The 20,270-nt window shown below is 44.6% G+C and overlaps 1 protein-coding gene across 1 annotated transcript in view; it reads left to right on the top strand.

Annotated features, from left to right (window-relative positions):
* Nucleotides 1–2,370: 2,370 nt before the first annotated feature.
* LOC117748785 (myosin-16) overlaps nt 2,371–20,270 on the top strand; it is a 29,916-nt gene continuing 12,016 nt past the window's right edge. Inside the window, exons 1-5 of the mRNA XM_034558853.1 lie at nt 2,371–2,431; nt 3,858–3,914; nt 14,300–14,386; nt 14,912–15,157; nt 16,593–16,710. Of these exons, the coding sequence (XP_034414744.1) occupies nt 2,396–2,431; nt 3,858–3,914; nt 14,300–14,386; nt 14,912–15,157; nt 16,593–16,710 (544 nt within the window). The 5' untranslated portion in view covers nt 2,371–2,395. The remainder of the gene's footprint in view (nt 2,432–3,857; nt 3,915–14,299; nt 14,387–14,911; nt 15,158–16,592; nt 16,711–20,270) is intronic.

Here is a 20,270-nt window from a genome sequence, read left to right as displayed (position 1 = left end):
AAGTAAGTTCCTAAAACACAACAACTTGTTGACGTACGTCAAACGTACCTTTCGCTTGATCAAGCTTCCACCGTTGTCTCCGGGCAACAAGTCACATGATGCAATAACAAAAGGAACCGAAGGTAAGGACTAATATTTGATTTCTCTCTCATTTTTTTCCATGTCGTTAGCCTGTAGAAACATTATAGCCTTTCTAGCGGCTGATGTCTGCAGCGTTCTCCCTCAATACTGCAACCTATTTTAAAAATGATTGTCCCAATTAGTCACTCAGACTCAAAACCATCCAGGTTGAAAATAATCAATGTTACCCTTTCCCTTTTCCCTCCCTGACTTCATGGTTGGGAAAGCTCTTCCAGAGCCACAGAAGTATGAAGGTAGATTTGTGTCTTTATTACGCAAACCAAAAAATAGGTTTTGAGAGCACATTTCTTGTTTGTAAGTGAATTAATTGTTAGTTTTGCTTATGAAACTATAATTTGTTGCTGCAAATCAAAAATCTTTGCTCTCAAAATAAAAACCTTTGCTCTCAAAATAAAAATATTTGCTCTCAAAATAAAAACCGTTGCTTTCAAAATAAAAACCTTTGCTCTTAAAAAAAAAAACGTCCACAAACTTGAGTGGAATCAAAGAGATAGCTTTGTCCATCTGTAATGAAGCAGCCGCCTCGCCTTCCCCAGTGTTCTGTAATTTAAAGCAGTTTGCTTGAAGGGACTGGATTGGGGGTCCAAAGCAGCAGTCCTGATATCTTAGTGGTTTTATTACATGGTTGTACAGCAGTTATACTCAGCCAGAGTGCTGCAAAGGGTCATCGCTATCTGAGAGGATAAAGCTCAATCTTGTCTGTTTGGTTGATGCCAGATGTTTTACCGGAGGTGTTAGACGACTTCTGCTTTCCCCCCCAAACAGAGGGAGATGAATGGAATTCTGTTGGTGGTACTCACGTCAATAAATCCAGCAGCAGATGATCCATCAACAGCTTTTGTAGGGACTATTTCTTTGATAGGAAGTTGTCAATTAAAACGTTTTAATTTTTTGTAATTAGGATGAATTTACTTTACATACATTAAAGCACACACTATCTCTCCAGAAGAGTTTATTTGTAGACAAAAAAATAAATAATCAGAGTTCCCAAAACAGTGAGCCGTCCACACAGTTCTGGACCTGAACCATCAGAATCACTGCACTTACATAAAACCCCTGGTTTTATTCTAGCCTTCAATACTGTCCCTAAAGGACCACATTTCCTTTGGACTCTGTTGCTGTTTTAAACTCATCTGTGTGCAATGTGATCCAGTGACCTGGGAGGAGTACTGGGATCTGTAACATATTTAGGGAGTGTATTGTAATGATGTATTTCCTGCAGTTGATTTGTTTAAACTTTTGAAGACAATGTGAAACTTGATTTGTTGTAATATAGTCCATCATGCTGTCAAGTCATGTGTATCTCATCCAAACGTCTTCATCTCTCTTGTACAACCATCAGGCATCACATCATTTTTAATACCACTGATTTGACCATGCGTCATCATCCCCCACAGCATAAAGCTTTGACAGGGTCAACAGGACCTGTCATCACCCGGCCAATCAAACAACCATGACTTTCACTGTTCGAAGCTGCACTCTGCCATCTGTAGGCATTTAAGAAGAACAAAGCAGCAGATTCCAGCCCTGTCGCGGGGCCCTGAAGAATGTGAGCATGTGTGGACAGTCTGGTGGACCGGCATCAGCAGGGGGTCTGTCAGGCCAGGTCTGGTGCAGGGGCAGGACTTGAAATGGTGTGGCCCTTGTTTTCCCTTCCAAATGACATGGGGGGCAGGGGGTCACAGGATATAACTGCCCACGTTGCTGAATATCACCTCAGACACAAGTTAGGAGACATCATCTATGAGGCCACATCGGTTGCAATTTATGGATGGGAAAAAAGAAGGCTAAAACTTTAAGCACTTACAATTATGGAGATCAAACCCTGCAACCCTTCTCAGCAATGATGGACTTGTTACTCCATCTGTGCTCTTCAATAGAAAGCTAGTGTGGATCATTTAATTTAGGAGGATGCATAAAATCATTGTATAAACTCTTTCTGCCGTCCAGCCGTCCATATTGTGTTAATCCATGCAGCCTGGCTCAGACATCTTAACACTGTTAGTACAATGCTTTCTACAATTGTATTAGAGCCATAATATTTATTTTGAGGCTGTGGAAAGTAGGAATTTAACAAGAAACAGATATATGAGTGGGAAACTGAGAGAGAAAAAAGGCTGTGCATGCACAAGGGGGTGTGGACAGTAAAATGCTGCAGGGGATCAACAGTGAAGCTGTGTGTGTGTGTGTGTGTGTGTGTGTGTGTGTGTGTGTGGGACAGTCAGTCAGTCAGTTGGGCTGCTGCTGCCTCACCATGGCTGTTCTCTCTGCTGAGGTCCTACGCTGGCATGTGAGTTTTTATTCCACTTCTCATGGCTCTCTGTTTGTGTTGAACATTTAAAAATACTCTGGAGAAAAGTATGCAGTTGTGTGTTATTTGTAGTATCAGGCTATGACATTCCCGACCCCACCTTTGGGACATTTCTGAGAGATTTATAGACAAACTCCCCTTGCATTAATAATGAATCAAAGAGGCTACAACTGCAGGATGATTCCCTATCCGGATGTCTTCCTTTTGTCCTTAATATGTGATACCGTCATGTTTGGGGAGCTTTGGGAGCCGTGTAGCCAGTGAGTGGCTTTCACCACATGCCTGAGTGTAGGTGTTGTTGCTGTGGATGGCCCTGGGCCACATGCTATGTCAGACGCACTTCCTGACATAGATAAACGCTGCAGAACATGACACAACTTGGAAGGATGCTGCCATGTTTGGAAACTAGCGATAACATTTTATTAGCAGGACCAATCTTTGGCACGAGATGAGTGTAACGGAAATATGTGCGTGATTTATTAGATCTTTGTCATTGTTTTTGATGGTTAGAGCAGAATCAGATAGATTTATATTTCAGCATTTAACACATATAAGGCTATGCTATTCCTATAACTATCAAGTTAATGTAGTATCACATTAGGAAATCCACTTTGTTACATTCACCACTGATTGCAAGTACTTTGTGTATGGTAATCACCACCAGTGTATTTTTTATTTGAAAGGCTGAAAAAGATGTTATCCAATTTGGTTTTTAAAAATATAGAAAACATTGTATTATATTATAACCACAATATTTAGCATTTAAAATCAGTGTATTAACAGTGAAGTAATGCTTTATAACATTTATGAACGTTTATTCATAAACATTTATTAAATGATCTATTTCAACTATATAGATATATATATATATATATCTATATAGTTGAAATATATATTGTAGTGTGAATTGAATGTGTGTGAAATGACAGTCATTTGAACAACCACCGTGATGCTGCTTGGGAAAAGCATGACTGACCTCCAGCCAGGACGGTAAAACCAAGAAAAAGCTCAAACATAACACAAATTCCTTGAATGTCATGAAAATGGCACCGATGTGTTTTGGTCTCTATAGCAGACCCAGCCCTGGGTCAGAATACAGATAATGAGGGTGACTTTGGACATTCTTGCTCTAAATTGCTACCTGAGTAAAAAGCCAGGGGCGTTCCAAATCCCTGGAGCAAGGAGATAATGGGACGGCCTCACAACCACACAAGCGCTGCCCTGAAATAGCAAACAATCTGTGGAGGTGACGCCCCATTTGTTCTCTGTCAGAATGATATAGGCACTGTGAAAGCAGAGGATAACAGCTCAACCTCAGTTGTCATATTTCATACTTTAGCGAAAGCAGACTGTTATTCTTTGATCCGTTCCACTGAAATCAATGTCGACTTTTTTCTCTCTTCAGGCTCGCATTGAGGAGCTGGAGGAGGAGCTGGAAGCTGAGCGGGCCATCAGAGCCAAGGTTTGGTCCACAACTTGAAGGCACAGTACCACATCTCCCCTCTCCCTCTGTGAAACAAAGAGCAGATGAGCCTTTAGGCTGCAAGGCAGATAAGACAATGCCAAGCAGCTCTGGGATGAGCTTGGCTCTGCTCAACTTTCAGGCCTGTGGTGTCGAGAGCTTTTTGAGAACTGGCGGGAAGATTGAAAGAGAGAAAAAAGAAAGAAAGACCAAAGATTGCTGATCTGTTGGCAGCCGGTGGGATATGTGTGTTGGTCATCCCAAACTATGTGCACCTGTGATAATAAACTCAGGGGGGAAGGACCTTGTGTTTGTAGTTAACATACAGGGCAACCCCAGAGGCCAAGAGGGACCCCAACATCCTTTTTCCTCATTCTTATTTCTTATTTTACCCAATCTTTCACACACACACACACACACGCAGTGCACCTTCTGTTTCTTGTAATCTTGCCTTCCTTTTCGGCTCAGCAACGTTTCCAGGACCTCTCCTTTGTAATGTAAAAGAGTCTGAAGCAGCATGCCTGGTTCGCATGAAGCTAATCCGCCAAGGTGGGCGCTTTAAGTGCTTGTTGTTTCACACCAGATGCTCTTAAAGCATGTGTGTACATAAGCCACATAACCTGGTTGCCCCTCTCAAGACCTGCCTGCAGTTTCCATGTTACAATAGGTAGAAACAGAACTGTACAGGTACATATTTCAGTGTTGAATAGAGTGACAGTGGGCCCGAGGGCGTGTTTTACACAATTCTCCCTACTCTGGGTGGCATTCCTAATGGTGCTAGCCGGGCCTCCGCCCCCCCAAAGCCACAGAGCAATGTGAGAGGCAGGCAGAGACATGCAGGTCTTTATCTGCGTCTTCAGAGCAGCTCAAACACAACATACCTCTGCTGCAAACAGGCCCACTATTGTTTGAGTCTGCTCCTCAGGTCGCACAGGGGAGATATCATCAGCAGATAACAGACGGCACTATTTTCCATGGGATCTTCTCCCAGATGGAATGTCTGTCACACATACTGGCCAGTGGAGTGTGTTCTCAGAAACACACACACACACACACACACACGCACACAGTATGTCATCTTTAGGACAAATACAGGTATACCATCATTATCCTTGTCGGGATGAAAACATATTACATTAGGTGACACTAAAAGTCTCCTCTTAAGCATAGCAAAAAAAGGTGAATTTTGAAGTTGCACAAAATTATATTTGTATATGAACAATGGCTATGAGTAATGTGTCATACAACCAGAGAAGTATCCTCCATTCTGTAGTCCCCCTCAGCTCGACTGAGCTTTTTAGCTTTATTGCTCATCGGTTTAGATTTCGAGTCTTTTGATCACAAGACAGCAGGCAGTTAGCATCGAGGATGGGGTGAACTGTATTAATCCCCAAAGGGGAAACTGGTTTGCCACCATAAACAAAGACAAACACAATACATCGACAAAGACAGTGACTCAATATAGCTGGGGATGTCCCAATGATTTTGTGCTATATATGTTGATAGCCTAGCAGTTGTATTAACATATGTATGTAGTCAAATCCTGATTATCAAATAAAAAGTTACATGTAATAATATTTCAACAATATTTAAAATTTAACTGGATTCATTATAAATAAAACATAATCTAATAATAAATAAATAATCTTCTCTCTTTTCAATTCAAATCAGGCATGCATTACAGAATAAATTACACAACAGAAAGCTTTTTAAAAATCTTAAAATAAAGTGAACTGAATTGTCCTTCAGCTTTAAATTCAGTTCATTCAGGTGTGAAGTGAAACTATACTATTTTATTCCTTATCTTCTAAAAACAGAAAACTGTGTGCAGGGCCTTTATCTGTGGTTATTGAAACCACTTGTTTCAACTCTATTCCTCTCTGTTCACATCACTGTTGAACAGTGAATTCATGTGTCAGGATTCTGATCATATTGGGCTCTTAGATTGTTTATTTTCTGTGTCTTGGTTTCAGATGTGTGTCGGTATGTTTGGTTAAAAGAACTGTGCTTTGTCTCGTAGCGGCGCTTCACATCGCTGCTTTTAATAATGCCCACAGTCTCTGAACATGAGACATGCTGCTTTTGAACTGGTTGTGGGAATAATGAATAATGAAGGCTGCTCTAATAAGTCTCTTAAATCCCTCAAGTTGATCCAGAATGCTGCAGCTCGTGTACTCACAAAAACTAAGAAAAGAGATCACATTACTCCTGTATTAGCTGCTCTGCACTGGCTCCCTGTAAAATCAAGAATCACATTTAAAATTCTTCTCCTCACCTACAAAGCGTTGATTGGTGATGCACCATCATATCTTAAGGAGCTTGTAGTACCATATTGCCCCACTAGAGAGCTGCGCTCACTAAATGCGGGGCTACTTGTGGTTCCTAGAGTCCTAAAAAGTAGGATGGGAGCCAGAGCCTTCAGTTATCAAGCTCCTCTTTTATGGAACCAGCTTCCACTTTCAGTCCGGGAGGCAGACACAGTCACCTCATTCAAGAATAGACTTAAGACTTTCCTGTTTGATAGTGCTTATAGTTAGGGCTGAATCAGGTTTGCCCTGGTCGAGCCCCTTGATATGCTGCTATAGACTTATAGGCTGCTGGGGGATGTTTTAGGATACACTGAGCACCTATCTCATCTTCTCTCTCTCCTTATGGATGAATTTACATCTCTCCATTGCACCTTATTAACTCTGCTTCCTCCCCGGAGTCGTTGTGACTTCACGTCTCATAGGGTCCATTGGACCTGGAGGTGTCTGATGCCTGGTGAGCCGGCCTCCCGCGTTGGCCCTGCTGATGCCCCGCCCCCTCCTCTCTACCTCCTTCTGTTTCATGGATTGGAGTTCCATTCATACATTGTCATATTCATGTAATGTGTTTATGTAACTTTGTAAATGCTGTTCATTCTGTACACATGACATCTATTGCTTCTGTCCATCCGGGGAGAGGGATCCTCCTCTGTTGCTCTCCTGAAGGTTTCTTCCCCTTTTTCCCTGTCAAAGGTTATTTTTGGGGAGTTTTTCCTGATTCGATGTGAGGTCCTGGGACAGGGATGTCGTATGTGTACAGATTGTAAAGCCCTCTGAGGCAAATTTGTAATTTGTGATATTGGGCTATACAAAATAAACTGAATTGAATTGAAATTGAAGAGTATGTCCATTCTTGGATAAAGGCTGTGGTCTCACTGTCCACTTTTCTCTTTTTGGAGAACGTCATGTGAAAGAACTTCTCTGACGCATCGGTTTTAGGTCCAAGTCCGGATCCAAGGCGTCTGGGTCCAGACTCGGACTGCGGCCCGCCTATGAGTGACCCCTGCTCTGTTCATGCAGATAGTTTGGGTTTTTATTTGCGTACAGCGGAGATTAACGTGTTTTTTTTGGAAACAACGACCTGGTTACTCTGGATAACCAACAGAGCACAATGTGAGCAAACCATCTGCATGACTTTCTATTATTAATAGCTTTTTAATGAATACAATCTTTCTTCTCTTTTTTCTCTCTGACAGCGGAATGCCTGAGAATCATCTGTGCATATTTGAATAATTGAGGACAAACTGGTTCCATGAGCTTTAGTCTACAGTACTATATTTACAGTAGTTGTGGTTATATGCAGCTTAATGGATATTGCTGCTTGTTCACACATTCACAGTGATTTCAGGGTAGGATGCCCAACCTTATGAACGTTAATAAACCTGGGTGTGGGCATGTAGCTGTGGCCAGAGAAGAATCTCCATCACACTGGAGGCAGAGGACACGGATGCTTCCTCCAGAGCACATATGCAAACATACATTGGCATGTATGCACAGGCTGAGCAGAGGCACGCTCTTACTCCTTCACACTCTTGTGCAAGCCAAGAGGAATCTCCCTCCTGCAGCAGGGGACTTTGGGAGACTTGAGTGGTGTTGGGTGGTGCTGATCCGGAGGAGCTCTTGACTTAGTCAGTCGGACCGAGAAGAGCGATGAGTGAGCCGAGCGCTAGGTGTCTCTACACAGAGCCAGGTTGTAGACACAGAGGATGGAGTTGGGGGAGGGGTGAGCTGGCACCCCACAGGTTGTGTGTGTATGTGTGTGTGTGTGTGTGGTGGTGGGAAGGGGGTGAAAGAGGAGGCCCCCAGTAAGTATCATCTGTTTCCCCTGGTTCTGCCTGAGGTGTGTTGACGGCTGTGGCTCATTGCAGCTATCAGGGAGACCTGAGACTCCAGCGCTCATGGACCAGTCTCGACATCTACGGCTTCTTTAAGAACAGCTGTAAAAGATTTGTGTAAAAACAACAAGTGCTTTTAACCAACAGTGCTGGCTGTTGGTGTGTCGAATGGCCCAGCATTTTAAAATCTCTCCATCTGTGCTGCACCAGGTTTGTGTGTGAGAAGGGTCTCTCTGATGACTTTGCTGAGGAGTTTATCATTCATACATTTCTGAAGCTTTCCGCATGTATTCTATGCATTTATATGCAACACATGTAGTTTGTAATTCTTCTAATGTAAGGTATAAAGTTTTATGATACTGCGTAATAAGTCTTAATAAGAAGTGTGGTATATATCTATACCACACATCGCCAGTGTTGCATTCTAAAACAGTATTCAATCTGAAACAGTGTTGCATTCTGAAACAGTATTAATTCTGAAACAGTATTCATTCTTAAACAGTATTGTATTCTGAAACAGTATTCCATTCTGAAACAGTATTCATTCTGAAACAGTATTGTATTCAGAAACAGTATTCATGCTTAAACAGTATTCAGTCTGAAACAGTATGCATTCTGAAACAGTATTCATTCTGAAACCGTATTCATTCTGAAACCGTATTCATTCTGAAACAGTATTTATTCTGAAATTGTATTGCAATATGAAACAGTATTCATTCTTAAACAGTATTAATTCTTAAACAGTATTGTATTCTGAAACAGTATTCATTCTGAAACAGTATTCATTCCGAAACAGTATTCATTCTTAAACAGTATTCATTCCGAAACAGTATTCATTCTTAAACAGTATTCATTCCGAAACAGTATTCATTCTTAAACAGTGTTGTATTCCGAAACAGTATTCATTCTTAAACAGTATTCATTCCGAAACAGTATTCATTCTGAAACAGTGTTCCATTCTGAAACAGTAATCATTCTGAAACAGTATTCATTCTGAAACAATATTTATTCTGAAACAGTGTTGCATTCTGAAACAGTATTTATTCTGAAACATTATTCATTCTGAAACAGTGTTCCATTCTGAAACAGTATTCAGTCTGAAACAGTATTGCATTCTGAAACAGTATTTATTCTGAAACAGTGTTGCATTCTGAAACAGTATTCATTCTGAAACAGTATTCAGTCTGAAACAGTATTCATTCTGAAACAGTATTCAGTCTGAAACAGTATTGCATTCTGAAACAGTATTCATTCTGAAACAGTACTCATTTTGAAACAGTGTTGCATTCTGAAACAGTAATCATTCTGAAACAGTGTTGCATTCTGAAACAGTATTCATTCTGAAACAGTATTCATTTTGAAACAGTGTTGCATTCTGCAACAGTATTCATTCTGAAACAGTGTTGCATTCTGAAACAGTATTCATTCTGAAACAGTACTCATTTTGAAACAGTGTTGCATTCTGAAACAGTAATCATTCTGAAACAGTGTTGCATTCTGAAACAGTATTCATTCTGAAACAGTATTCATTTTGAAACAGTGTTGCATTCTGCAACAGTATTCATTCTGAAACAGTGTTGCATTCTGAAACAGTATTCATTCTTAAACAGTATTCTGAAACAGTATTCATTCTGAAACAGTGTTGCATTCTGAAACAGTATTCATTCTTAAACAGTATTCATTCTTAAACAGTATTATATTCTGAAACATTATTCAGTCTGAAACAGTATTGCATTCTGAAACATTATTCAGTCTGAAACAGTATTGCATTCTGAAACAGTATTCAGTCTGAAACAGTATTCAATCTGAAACAGTATTGCATTCTGAAACAGTATTGCATTTTGAAACAGTATTTATTTTGAAACTGTATTCAGTCTGAAACAGTATTGCATTCTGAAACAGTATTCATTTTGAAACTGTATTCATTCTGAAACAGTAATGCATTCTGAAACAGTATTGCATTCTGAAACAGTATTCATTCTTAAACAGTATTGCATTCTGAAACAGTATTGCATTCTGAAACAGTATTGCATTCTGAAATAGTGTTGCATTCTGAAACATTATTAAAATTAACATATACTTCCTGCCCACTATTTATCCCATCCCATCCATTATCACCCGCTTATCCGGGGTCGGTTCTAGGTGGCAGCAGGTTCAGCAGGCCGACCCAGGCTTCCCTCTCACCCGCAACACTTTCCAGCTCATTCTGGGGGATCCCGAGGCGTTCCAAGGCCAGCCGGGAGATATAATCCCTCCAGCGTGTCCTCGGCCTTCCCTGGGGCCTCCTACCAGTTGGACGTGCCCGGAAAACCTCTAATGGGAGGCGTCCAGGAGGCATCCTGACTAGATGCCCGAACCACCTCAGCTGACTCCTTTCGACACAAAGGAGCAGCGACTTGACTCCAAGCTCCCCCCTGATATCCGAGCTCCTTACCCTATCTGTAAAGCTGAGCCCGGCCACCCTACGGAGGAAGCTCATTTCGGCCGCTTGTATCCGAGATCTCGTTCTTTCGGTCACGACCCAGAGTTCGTGACCATAGGTGAGGGTTGGACCGTAGACGGACCAGTAAATGGAGAGCTTTGCCTTCCGGCTCAGCTCCCTCTTCACCAAGACGGACCGGTACAGCGCCTGTTTTACTGCTGCAGCCGCACCGATCCGCCTGTCGATCTCCCGCTCCACCTCCACTTACCCTCACTCGTGAACAAGACCCCGAGATACTTGAACTCCTTCGCTTGGGGTAGGCAGTTTGCCCCCACCTGGAGGGAGCAATCCGCCGGTTTCCGGCAGAGCACCATGGCCTCAGATTTAGAGGTGCTAACTCTCATCCCTGCCGCTTCGCACTCGGCTGCAAAACGCCCCAGTGAATTTTGGAGGTCACGGTCCGAGGAGGGAAACAGGACCACATCATCCGCAAACAGCAGAGAGGCGATCCCGAGACTCCCGAACTGGATCCTCTCCACCCCCTGGCTGCGCCTAGATATCCTGTCCATGAAGGTCACGAACAGGACCGGTGATAAAGGGCAGCCCTGGCGGAGGCCAACACCCACCGGGAACGTGTCTGACTTACTACCGAGGATACGAACACAGCTCCTACTGCAGGCTTACAGAGACCGGATGACCCGTGCCAACGGGTCCGGCACCCCATACTCCCGCAGCACCCCCCACAAAAACCCCAGAGGGACCCGGTCGAAAGCCTTCACCAGGTCTACAAAGCACATGTAAACTGGTTGGGCAAACTCCCAGGACCCCTCCAGTAATCTTGCGAGGGTAAAGAGCTGGTCCACTGTTCCACAACCGGGACGGAATCCGCACTGTTCGTCTTGAATCTGAGGTTCGACAAGCGGTCGGAGCCTCCTCTCCAGCACCCTGGCATAAGCTTTTCCCGGGAGACTGAGCAGTGTGATACCACGATAGTTCGAGCACACTCTCCGGTCCCCCTTCTTGAAGATGGGAACCACCACCCCGGTTTGCCAGTCCATGGGCACTGTTCCCGACCCCCATGCGACACTGAAAAGGCGTGTCAACCAAGACAGCCCAACAATGTCCAGCGCTTTCAGCATCTCAGGGCGGATCTCATCCACCCCTCGCGCCTTGCCACCAAGGAGCTTTTTGACTACCTTAGCGACCTCTGCCAGGGATATGGGTGAAACCACCCCAAAGTCTTCTGGCGCTGCCCCCTCTCCAGGGGACATGTTGGCCGGGTTTAGGAATTCCTCAAAGTGCTCATTCCACCGCCCGACGATGTCCCCAGTCCGGGTCAAAAGTCCCCCCCCCCCCTGAGAACAGCCTGGGGTAGACCCTGCTTTCCCTTCCTGAGCCGTCGGATGGTTTGCCAGAACTTCCTTGAGGCCAACCGAAAGTCCTTCTCCATGGCCTCCCCGAACTCCTCCCATGCCCGAGTTTCAGCCTCCGCGACCATCGCCGCTGCAGCCCTTCTGGCCCGCCGGTACCCGTGAGCTGCTTCAGGAGACCCCTGGGCCAGCCAGGCCCGAAAGGCCTCCTTCTTCAGTTTGACGGCTTCCCTCACCCCCGGTGTCCACCACCGGGTTCTCGGGTTTCCGCCACGACAGGCACCGATGACCTTCCGGCCACAGCCCCGAGCAGCCGCGTCCACAATAGAGGCTTTGAACAAGGTCCACTCGGATTCCATGTCTCCAGCCTCCCTCGGGATTTGTGAGAAGTTCTTCCGGAGGTGGGAGTTGAAGACCTCCCGGACAGGATCCTCTGCCAGACGTTCCCAGTTCACCCTCACTACACGTTTGGGCTTGCCAGGTCTTTCTAGCCGAGTCCCCCGCCATCTGATCCAACTCACCACCAGGTGGTGATCAGTTGACAGCTCTGCTCCTCTCTTCACCCGAGTGTCCCAGACATACGGCCGCAGATCAGATGATACGATTACAAAGTCGATCATTGATCTCCGGCCTAAGGTGTTCTGGTACCAGGTACACTTATGAGCCACCTTATGTTCGAACATGGTGTTTGTTATGGACAAACTGTGGCTAGCACAGAAGTCCAACAACAAAACACCATTCGGGTTCAGATCGGGTAAGCCGTTCCTCCCAATCACGCCCCGCCAGGTTTCTCTGTCATTGCCCACGTGAGCGTTGAAGTCTCCCAGGAGAACTATGGAGTCGGCAGGCGGCGCCCGTTCCAGGACCCCTCCCACCGACTCCAAGAAGGCTGGATACTCCGAAATGCTGTTCGGTGCATAAGCACAAACAACAGTCAGAGCCTTACTCCCCGCAACCCATAGGTGCTGGGAGGCGACCCTCTCGTTCCCCGGGGAAAACTCCAACACAGCGGCGCTCAGCCGGGGGCTCGTGAGTATCCCCACTCCTGCCCGGCGCCTCCAGAAAAGAACAAAGTCCAACCCTTCTCCAGGAGCTTGGTTCCAGAGCCCATGCTGTGCGTGGAGGTGAGCCCAACTATATCTAGCTGGTACCGCTCCACCTCCTGCACCAGCTCCGGCTCTTTCCCCGCTAGTGAGGTGACGTTCCACGTCCCTAGAGCTAGTCTATGCCGCCAGCGATCGGCCCGCCCAGGTCTCCCGCCTGGCCCGCCGCCCGGTCTACATAGCACCCGACCCCGATAATTCTCCCTGCGGGTGGTGGGTCCACAGGGTGACTGCTGCTCCATGATGTTTTTCCGGGCTGAGCCCGACCGGGCCCCATGGGCGAAAGCCCGGCCACCAGACGCTCGCCGACGAGCTCCCCTCCTGGGTCTGGCTCCGGGAGGGTGCCCCGGTTTCCCTTGTCCGGGCAAGGTAGCTTCAGTCCGTGGGCTGCTTATCATCAGGGTTTATTGAACCGCTCTTAGTATAGGGCTCTCCCCCGAGACCTGTTTGCCTTGGGAGACCCTACCAGGGGCTGATGCCCCGGACAACATAGCTCCCAGGATCACTGAGCCACTCAAACTCCTCCACCACGTTACGGTGGCGATTCATAGGAGGAGTGCCCACTATTTAGATATTTAGATATTTTTCCCTGGTGGAGAACAAGCCAGAGCTAAAAGGAGAGTGAATATTAACCTTCAGCAAGACACGCCTTCAAATTAACTCACTGCTGTTCCGTGTCTGCTGCATGTGTTGATAGGAACAGGAACTTTGCAAGCATGTTAACCACAACAACGTAATGTTGTGATTATGACAATGTGGTGTTTACAGCTTGCTAATCTGGAGGATGTTTATCAGTGAACGGAGCACTGGTAACTTCCACAGGAAACATGAGTTCACAGATAATATTTGGAGTGTGTGACAGCAGCTGACCCCTGCACTGCTCTGATTGGATACCAGTTACTCTGCTGGCCTCTGACCTCAGAAAAGATCACTTCCCTTTGAGGGCTGTCAATCATACTGATCCCCTGATGGGTAAATATCCTGTCTGAGGAGGTCGGACTGCTTCAGGGCTAGAACAGATAAAGTCTTCTGCCTGAAGTTTGATACAGTCGAGGTCACATTCTTTTGACCAAGAAATGTTACTGAATATTTAGATGCAGGGTTTTCACTGAAAGACGTATTATGATACTATGACTTGCTCTCTATTGCAGTAGTAATATTCATTATTGTGACTCCAGCTAGAGGATCAGTAAAGTCATGGATACATTGTGATCTCACATACTGAAATAAATCACAATGGTTTATACTGGTGTAATCATATCATCTTCATTTGGTATCAAGTTTTACCCTAAATGTTCCATTAAGCTCCTTAAATAAGAGTAAATAACCATTCTTGTTGTTTTTGGCAGGTGGAGAAGCAGAGAGACGATCTAACCAGAGAACTGGATGATCTCACTGACCGACTGGAGGAAGCAGGAGGGGTCACCGCCTCACAGGTAAACTAAATCAACCCGTTCTCATTCCCAACGCATTACATACGGACGCTTGGTCAGGACCCCTTGGTGACACTTTTTTATCTCACAGCTGTAAAAAAAACATACCCTGGAAATGAGGCTATATATATTCTAACAGACGTACACACATTCTTTTTAAGCTGCACTAGATTCTACACTATATGCTTTTAGATCTCAGCTAGGCTTAAAGAATTGAAAGGGGAGAAACAACTAATCTGTCTCGGTGTACAACAGACACATATGTGACACCAGCTAACAATATTATTTTCTGTTTATTATTTTAGAAATCCAAAGAAAACCAGAATCAAAATTAGTAAATGAGGACAATTTGGCATTCTGATGTTAGGAAAAACCCTCAAAACAGAGGACAAATGTCTTTGAAAACTCATTGTGAGGACATATGCAGTGCATGATAGAAATACATATACGTTCCTATGGGTGCCTCAGGACATTAGTTGCGTAGCCTTAAAAACAGAACTTGCCAACCAGCCTGTGTGTGATTTACAGATGGAGGTGAACAAGAAGCGAGAGGCTGAGCTGCAGCGTCTGAGGCGAGACCTGGAGGAGACCTCTGTCCAGTCGGAAGCGCTGGCTGTGTCTCTGAGGAAACGGCACGGTGATGCCATGGCAGAGCTGAGCGAACAGTGTGAGGCTCTGCAGCGGACCAGAGCCAAACTGGAGAAGGAGAAGCAGAACCTGAGGATGGAGGTGGATGAGCTGGCCGCTTCTCTGGAGAATCTGCAGAAAGCCAAGGTCAGGAAGTTTATTTTGTATAGACCAAAATCACAAATTACAAACTCTTTACAATCTGTACACATACGACATCCCTGACCTTTGACCCCAGAAGAAACCCTTTCCATCTCCCCGGATGGACAGAAGCAATAGATGTCATGTGTACAGAATGAACAGAGTTACAGAGTTACAACACATTCAATAAATATGACAGAAATGTATGAATAATTATTAGTAAGCATGGACCACGATCCAGACCTCCACAATCCATGAAACAGAAGGAGGAAGAGAGAAGGGAGGGAGGGTGAGGGGGGCATCAGCAGGGCCATGGCAGAAGGCCGGCCCACCAGGCAGGAGGCATTGCGAAGGAGGCCAGACCAATGAGGCCAGGCCTTTGAGGCAGGAGGCAAAGAGAAGGAGGCAGAGCCATTGGGAAGGAGGCCAGGCCCAGGCCAGGGGCTGGATGAAGGAAGCAGAGGCTAGGAATCAGAACCCAAGACCAGCTTCTGACACAGCCAGGTCCAATGGACGATATGAGGCGAGAAGGCACAAAGACTCCGGGGAAGAAGTAGAGTTAAAGGAGCCCAGTCTAATACTATTGTACTGCAGTGTTTTTCTCTCGAATTGATCTGACTGACGTGCTCTTCTTCATCATCCACCTGCGCGTTCTTTTCGTTTTGCTGACATCACCCACGGACACATTTGATTATATATAAATATATTGTGTTCATTCTCTTTGCCGAGGTATGCCAAGATATCGGTGGAAACAGCTAACACTTGTAAACCCAGAGCGGTCAAAACCATTAGCCCTTTCCAGGGTACAACACACGCCGTCAATCATAATCTGGCAAGCACAGGACCACAGAACAGCACCACCAAGTGTACATATATAGTTACATTTTCATTACCATATTTGGCTCTTACAAGTAGAGTTAGTAATGTGCAATGGAGAGATGGAAATGCATCCAAAAGGAGAGAGAGAAGATGAGAGAGGAGCTCAGTGTATCCTAAAACGTCCCCCAGCAGCCTATAAGCCTATAGCAGCATATCAAGGGGCTGGACCAGGGCAAACCTGATTCAGCCCTAACTATAAGCACTATTAAAGAGGAAAGTCTTAAGTCTACTCTTAAATGAGGTGACTGTCTGCCTCCCGGACTGAAAGTGGAAGCTGGTTCCATAAAAGAGGAGCTTGATAACTGAAGGCTCTGGCTCCCATCCTAATTTTTAGGACTCTAGGAACCACAAGTAGCCCTGCATTTAGTGAGCGCAGCTCTCTAGTGGGGCAATATGATACTACAAGCTCCTTAAGATATGATAGTGCATCACCAATCAAGGCTTTGTAGGTGAGGATAATTTAAATTGTGATTTTTTATTTTACAGGGAGCCAGTGCAGAGCAGCTAATACAGGAGTAATGTGATGTAACACATGTGCTGGTGTGTTTGTGTTGTGATGCAGATGTCTTCAGAAAGCCAGATGAAGAAACTGGAGGAGCAGCTGTCAGAAGCCAACAGGAGAGGAGACGACCTGCAGAGGACCCACATGGAGCTCAGTGTGGCCAGGAACAGACTCACAGGTACTGTTCATTCAATTCAGTTTATTTAGTATAGCCCAACATCACAACTGTAGGTACTGTTCATCTGTAGGTACTGTTCACCTTTAGATACTGTTCACCTGTAACATCCGGAACAGACTCACAAGTACTGTTCACCTGCAGGTACTGCTCACCTTTAGATACTGTTCAACTGTAACATCAGGAACAGACTCAATTCAATTCAATTCAGTTTATTTTGTATAGCCCAATATCACAAATTACAAATTTGCCTCAGAGGGCTTTACAATCTGTACAAATACGACATCCCTGTCCCAGGACCTCACATCGGATCAGGAAAAACTCCCCAAAAATAACCTTTCACAGGAAAGGGAAGAAACCTTCAGGAGAGCAACAGAGGAGGATCCCTCTCCCCGGATGGACAGATGCAATAGATGTCATGTGTACAGAATGAACAGCATTACAAAGTTACATAAACACATTAAATGAATATGACAATGTATGAATGGAACTCCAATCCATGAAACAGAAGGAGGTAGAGAGGAGGGGGGGCGGGGCGATCGGCAGGGGCGATCGGCAGGGCCAACGCGACACCGTCTCACCGGGCATCAGACACCGCCAGGTACAATGGACCCTATGAGACGTGAAGTCACAAAGACTCCGGGGAGGAAGCAGAGTTAATAAGGTGCAATGGAGAGATGTAAATTCATCCATAAGGAGAGAGAGAAGAAGAGATAGGTGCTCAGCGTATCCTAAAACATCCCCCAGCAGCCTATAAGCCTATAGCAGCATATATAGGGTCTCGACCAGGGCAAACCTGATTCAGCCCTAACTATAAGCACTGTCAAACAGGAAATTCTCAAGTCTACTCTTAAATGAGGTGACTGTGTCGGCCTCCCGGACTGAAAGTGGAAGCTGGTTCCATAAAAGAGGAGCTTGATAACTGAAGGCTCTGGCTCCCATCCTACTTTTTAGGACTCTAGGAACCACAAGTAGCCCTGCATTTAGTGAGCACAGCTCTCTAGTGAGGCAATATGGTACTACAAGCTCCTTAAGATATGATGGTGCATCACCAATCAAGGCTTTGTAGGTGAGGAGAAGAATTTTAAATGTGATTCTTGTTTTTACAGGGAGCGAGTGCAGAGCAGCTAATACAGGAGTAATGTGATCTCTTTTCATAGTTTTTGTGAGTACACGAGCTGCAGCATTCTGGATTAACTGGAGGGACTTAAGAGACTTATTAGAGCAGCCTGATAATAAGGAGTTGCAGTAATCTAGTCTAGAAGTAACAAACGCGTGAACCAGCTTTTCTGCATCTTTTTGGGACAAGATGTGCCTGATTTTTGAAATGTTACGTAGATGAAAAAATGCAGTCCTTGAGATTTGCTTAACGTGGGAGTTAAAGGACAAGTCTCGGTCAAAGATAACGCTGAGATTCTTTACAGTGGTGTTGGATGCCAGGGCAATGCCATCTACAGAAACCACATCACCAGATAATTGATCTCTGAGGTGTTCAGGGCCCAGTAAAATAACTTCAGTTTTGTCTGAGTTTAACATCAGGAAGTTGCAGGTCATCCATGTTTTTATGTCTTTAAGACATTCTTGAATTTTAGCGAGCTGGTTGGTCTCCTCTGGTTTGATCGATAGATATAATTGAGTATCGTCTCCATAGCAATGAAAGTTTATGGAGTGTTTCCTGATAATGTTGCCCAAAGGAAGCATATATAAGGTAAATAAAATTGGTCCAAGCACAGAACCTTGTGGAACTCTGTGATTAACGTTGGTGGTCATTGAGGCTTCATCGTTTACAAATACAAATTGAGATCGATCTGATAAATAGGATTTAAACCAACTTAGTGCGGTACCTGAAATGCCAATCGACTGATCCAATCTCTGTAATAGGATGTCATGATCAATGGTGTCAAACGCAGCACTAAGGTCTAACAAGGGGGTGGAGTAGCAGCCATCTTTGACTCAAGCCTATTAATGATTCCTAAACCTAAAACAACTCATTTGAAAGCCTTGTTCTTAGTCTTTCACATCCAACCTGGAAAACATTACAGCCAATCCTATTTGTTATACTGTACCGGCCACCAGGTCCATATTCAGAATTTATATCTGAATTTTCAGAGTTTTTATCAAGTTTAGTCCTTAAAACTGATAAGGTTATTATTGTAGGAGATTTTAATATGCATGTGGATATTGATAATGATTGCTTTAGTACTGCATTTATCTCATTGTTGGACTCGATTGGCTTCTGTCAGAGTACAGAAACCCACTCACTGCTTTGGCCACACCCTCGACCTTGTTCTTGCATATGGCATTGACATTGAGCATTTGGAGGTCTTCCCACAGAACCCTCTTCTGTCAGACCATTACCTCATAACTTTTGAGTTCATACTCCCGGAGTGTACACCGTTAGTCAAAAGTTTCTACACCAGATGTCTAACTGACAGTACTGTAGCTAAATTTAAAGAAGCGATTCCTTCTGCATTTGATTCAATACCACGTCTCAATGTGACGGAGCACTCCTGTGCTAACTTTAGTCCTTCCCAGATTGATCATATTGTCAATAGTGCAACAGGCTCACTGAGAATGACACTAGACTCGATAGCCCCACTGAAGAAGAAGACAGTGAGGCAAAGGAGGTTTGCTCCCTGGTATAACCCTCAGACCCGTGAACTAAAGCAAACTTCACGAAAGCTCGAAAGCATATGGCGTTCCACCAATCTGGAAGAATCACGCTTAGTTTGGCGAGACAGCCTTAAAACATATAAAAAGGCTCTCCGTAATGCCAGAGCAGCCTATTACTCATCAGTAATAGAGAAAAATAAGAACAACCCCAGGGTTCTCTTTAGCACTGTAGCCAGGCTGACAGAGAGTCACAGCTCTGTGGAGCCGTGTATTCCTATAGACCTCAGTAGTAATGACTTCATGAACTTCTTCAATGAAAAGATTTTAACTATTAGAGGCAAGATTGATGATCTCTTGCCCTCAACTACTGCCGTTCTGTCATCAAGTGGAGTGGCCTTGGAAACGGCTGTATGCCCTGGTGTATATTTGGATGGCTTTTCTCCCATTAACCTACACCAATTGTCTTCAACGGTTTCTACTTCTAAACCATCTACCTGTCTCTTAGACCCCATCACAACGAGGCTGCTTAAAGACGTTTTGCCTTTAATTGGCACCTCTCTGTTGGATATTGTTAATGTGTCTTTGCTAACAGGGCATGTACCACATTCCTTCAAAGTAGCTGTAATTAAACCTCTCCTGAAAAAGCCCACTCTTAATCCAGAGGTGTTGGCTAACTACAGACCAATCTCTAACCTTCCCTTCCCTCTAAGATCCGTGAGAAAGTAGTCGCAAATCAGTTGTGTGACTTTCTACATCAGAATAGTTTATTTGAGGAGTTTCAGTCAGGATTTAGAAAACACCACAGCACAGAGACAGCACTGGTGAAAATTACAAATGACCTCCTAATTGCATCAGATAAAGGACTCATCTCCGTACTGGTATTATTAGACCTTAGTGCTGCGTTCGACACCATTGATCATGACATCCTATTACAGAGACTGGATCAGTCG

Source organism: Cyclopterus lumpus, chromosome 19 (assembly GCF_009769545.1).
Source record: "Cyclopterus lumpus isolate fCycLum1 chromosome 19, fCycLum1.pri, whole genome shotgun sequence".
Lineage (NCBI taxonomy): Eukaryota > Metazoa > Chordata > Actinopteri > Perciformes > Cyclopteridae > Cyclopterus > Cyclopterus lumpus.
This window is presented reverse-complemented; position numbering and strand designations above follow the sequence as displayed.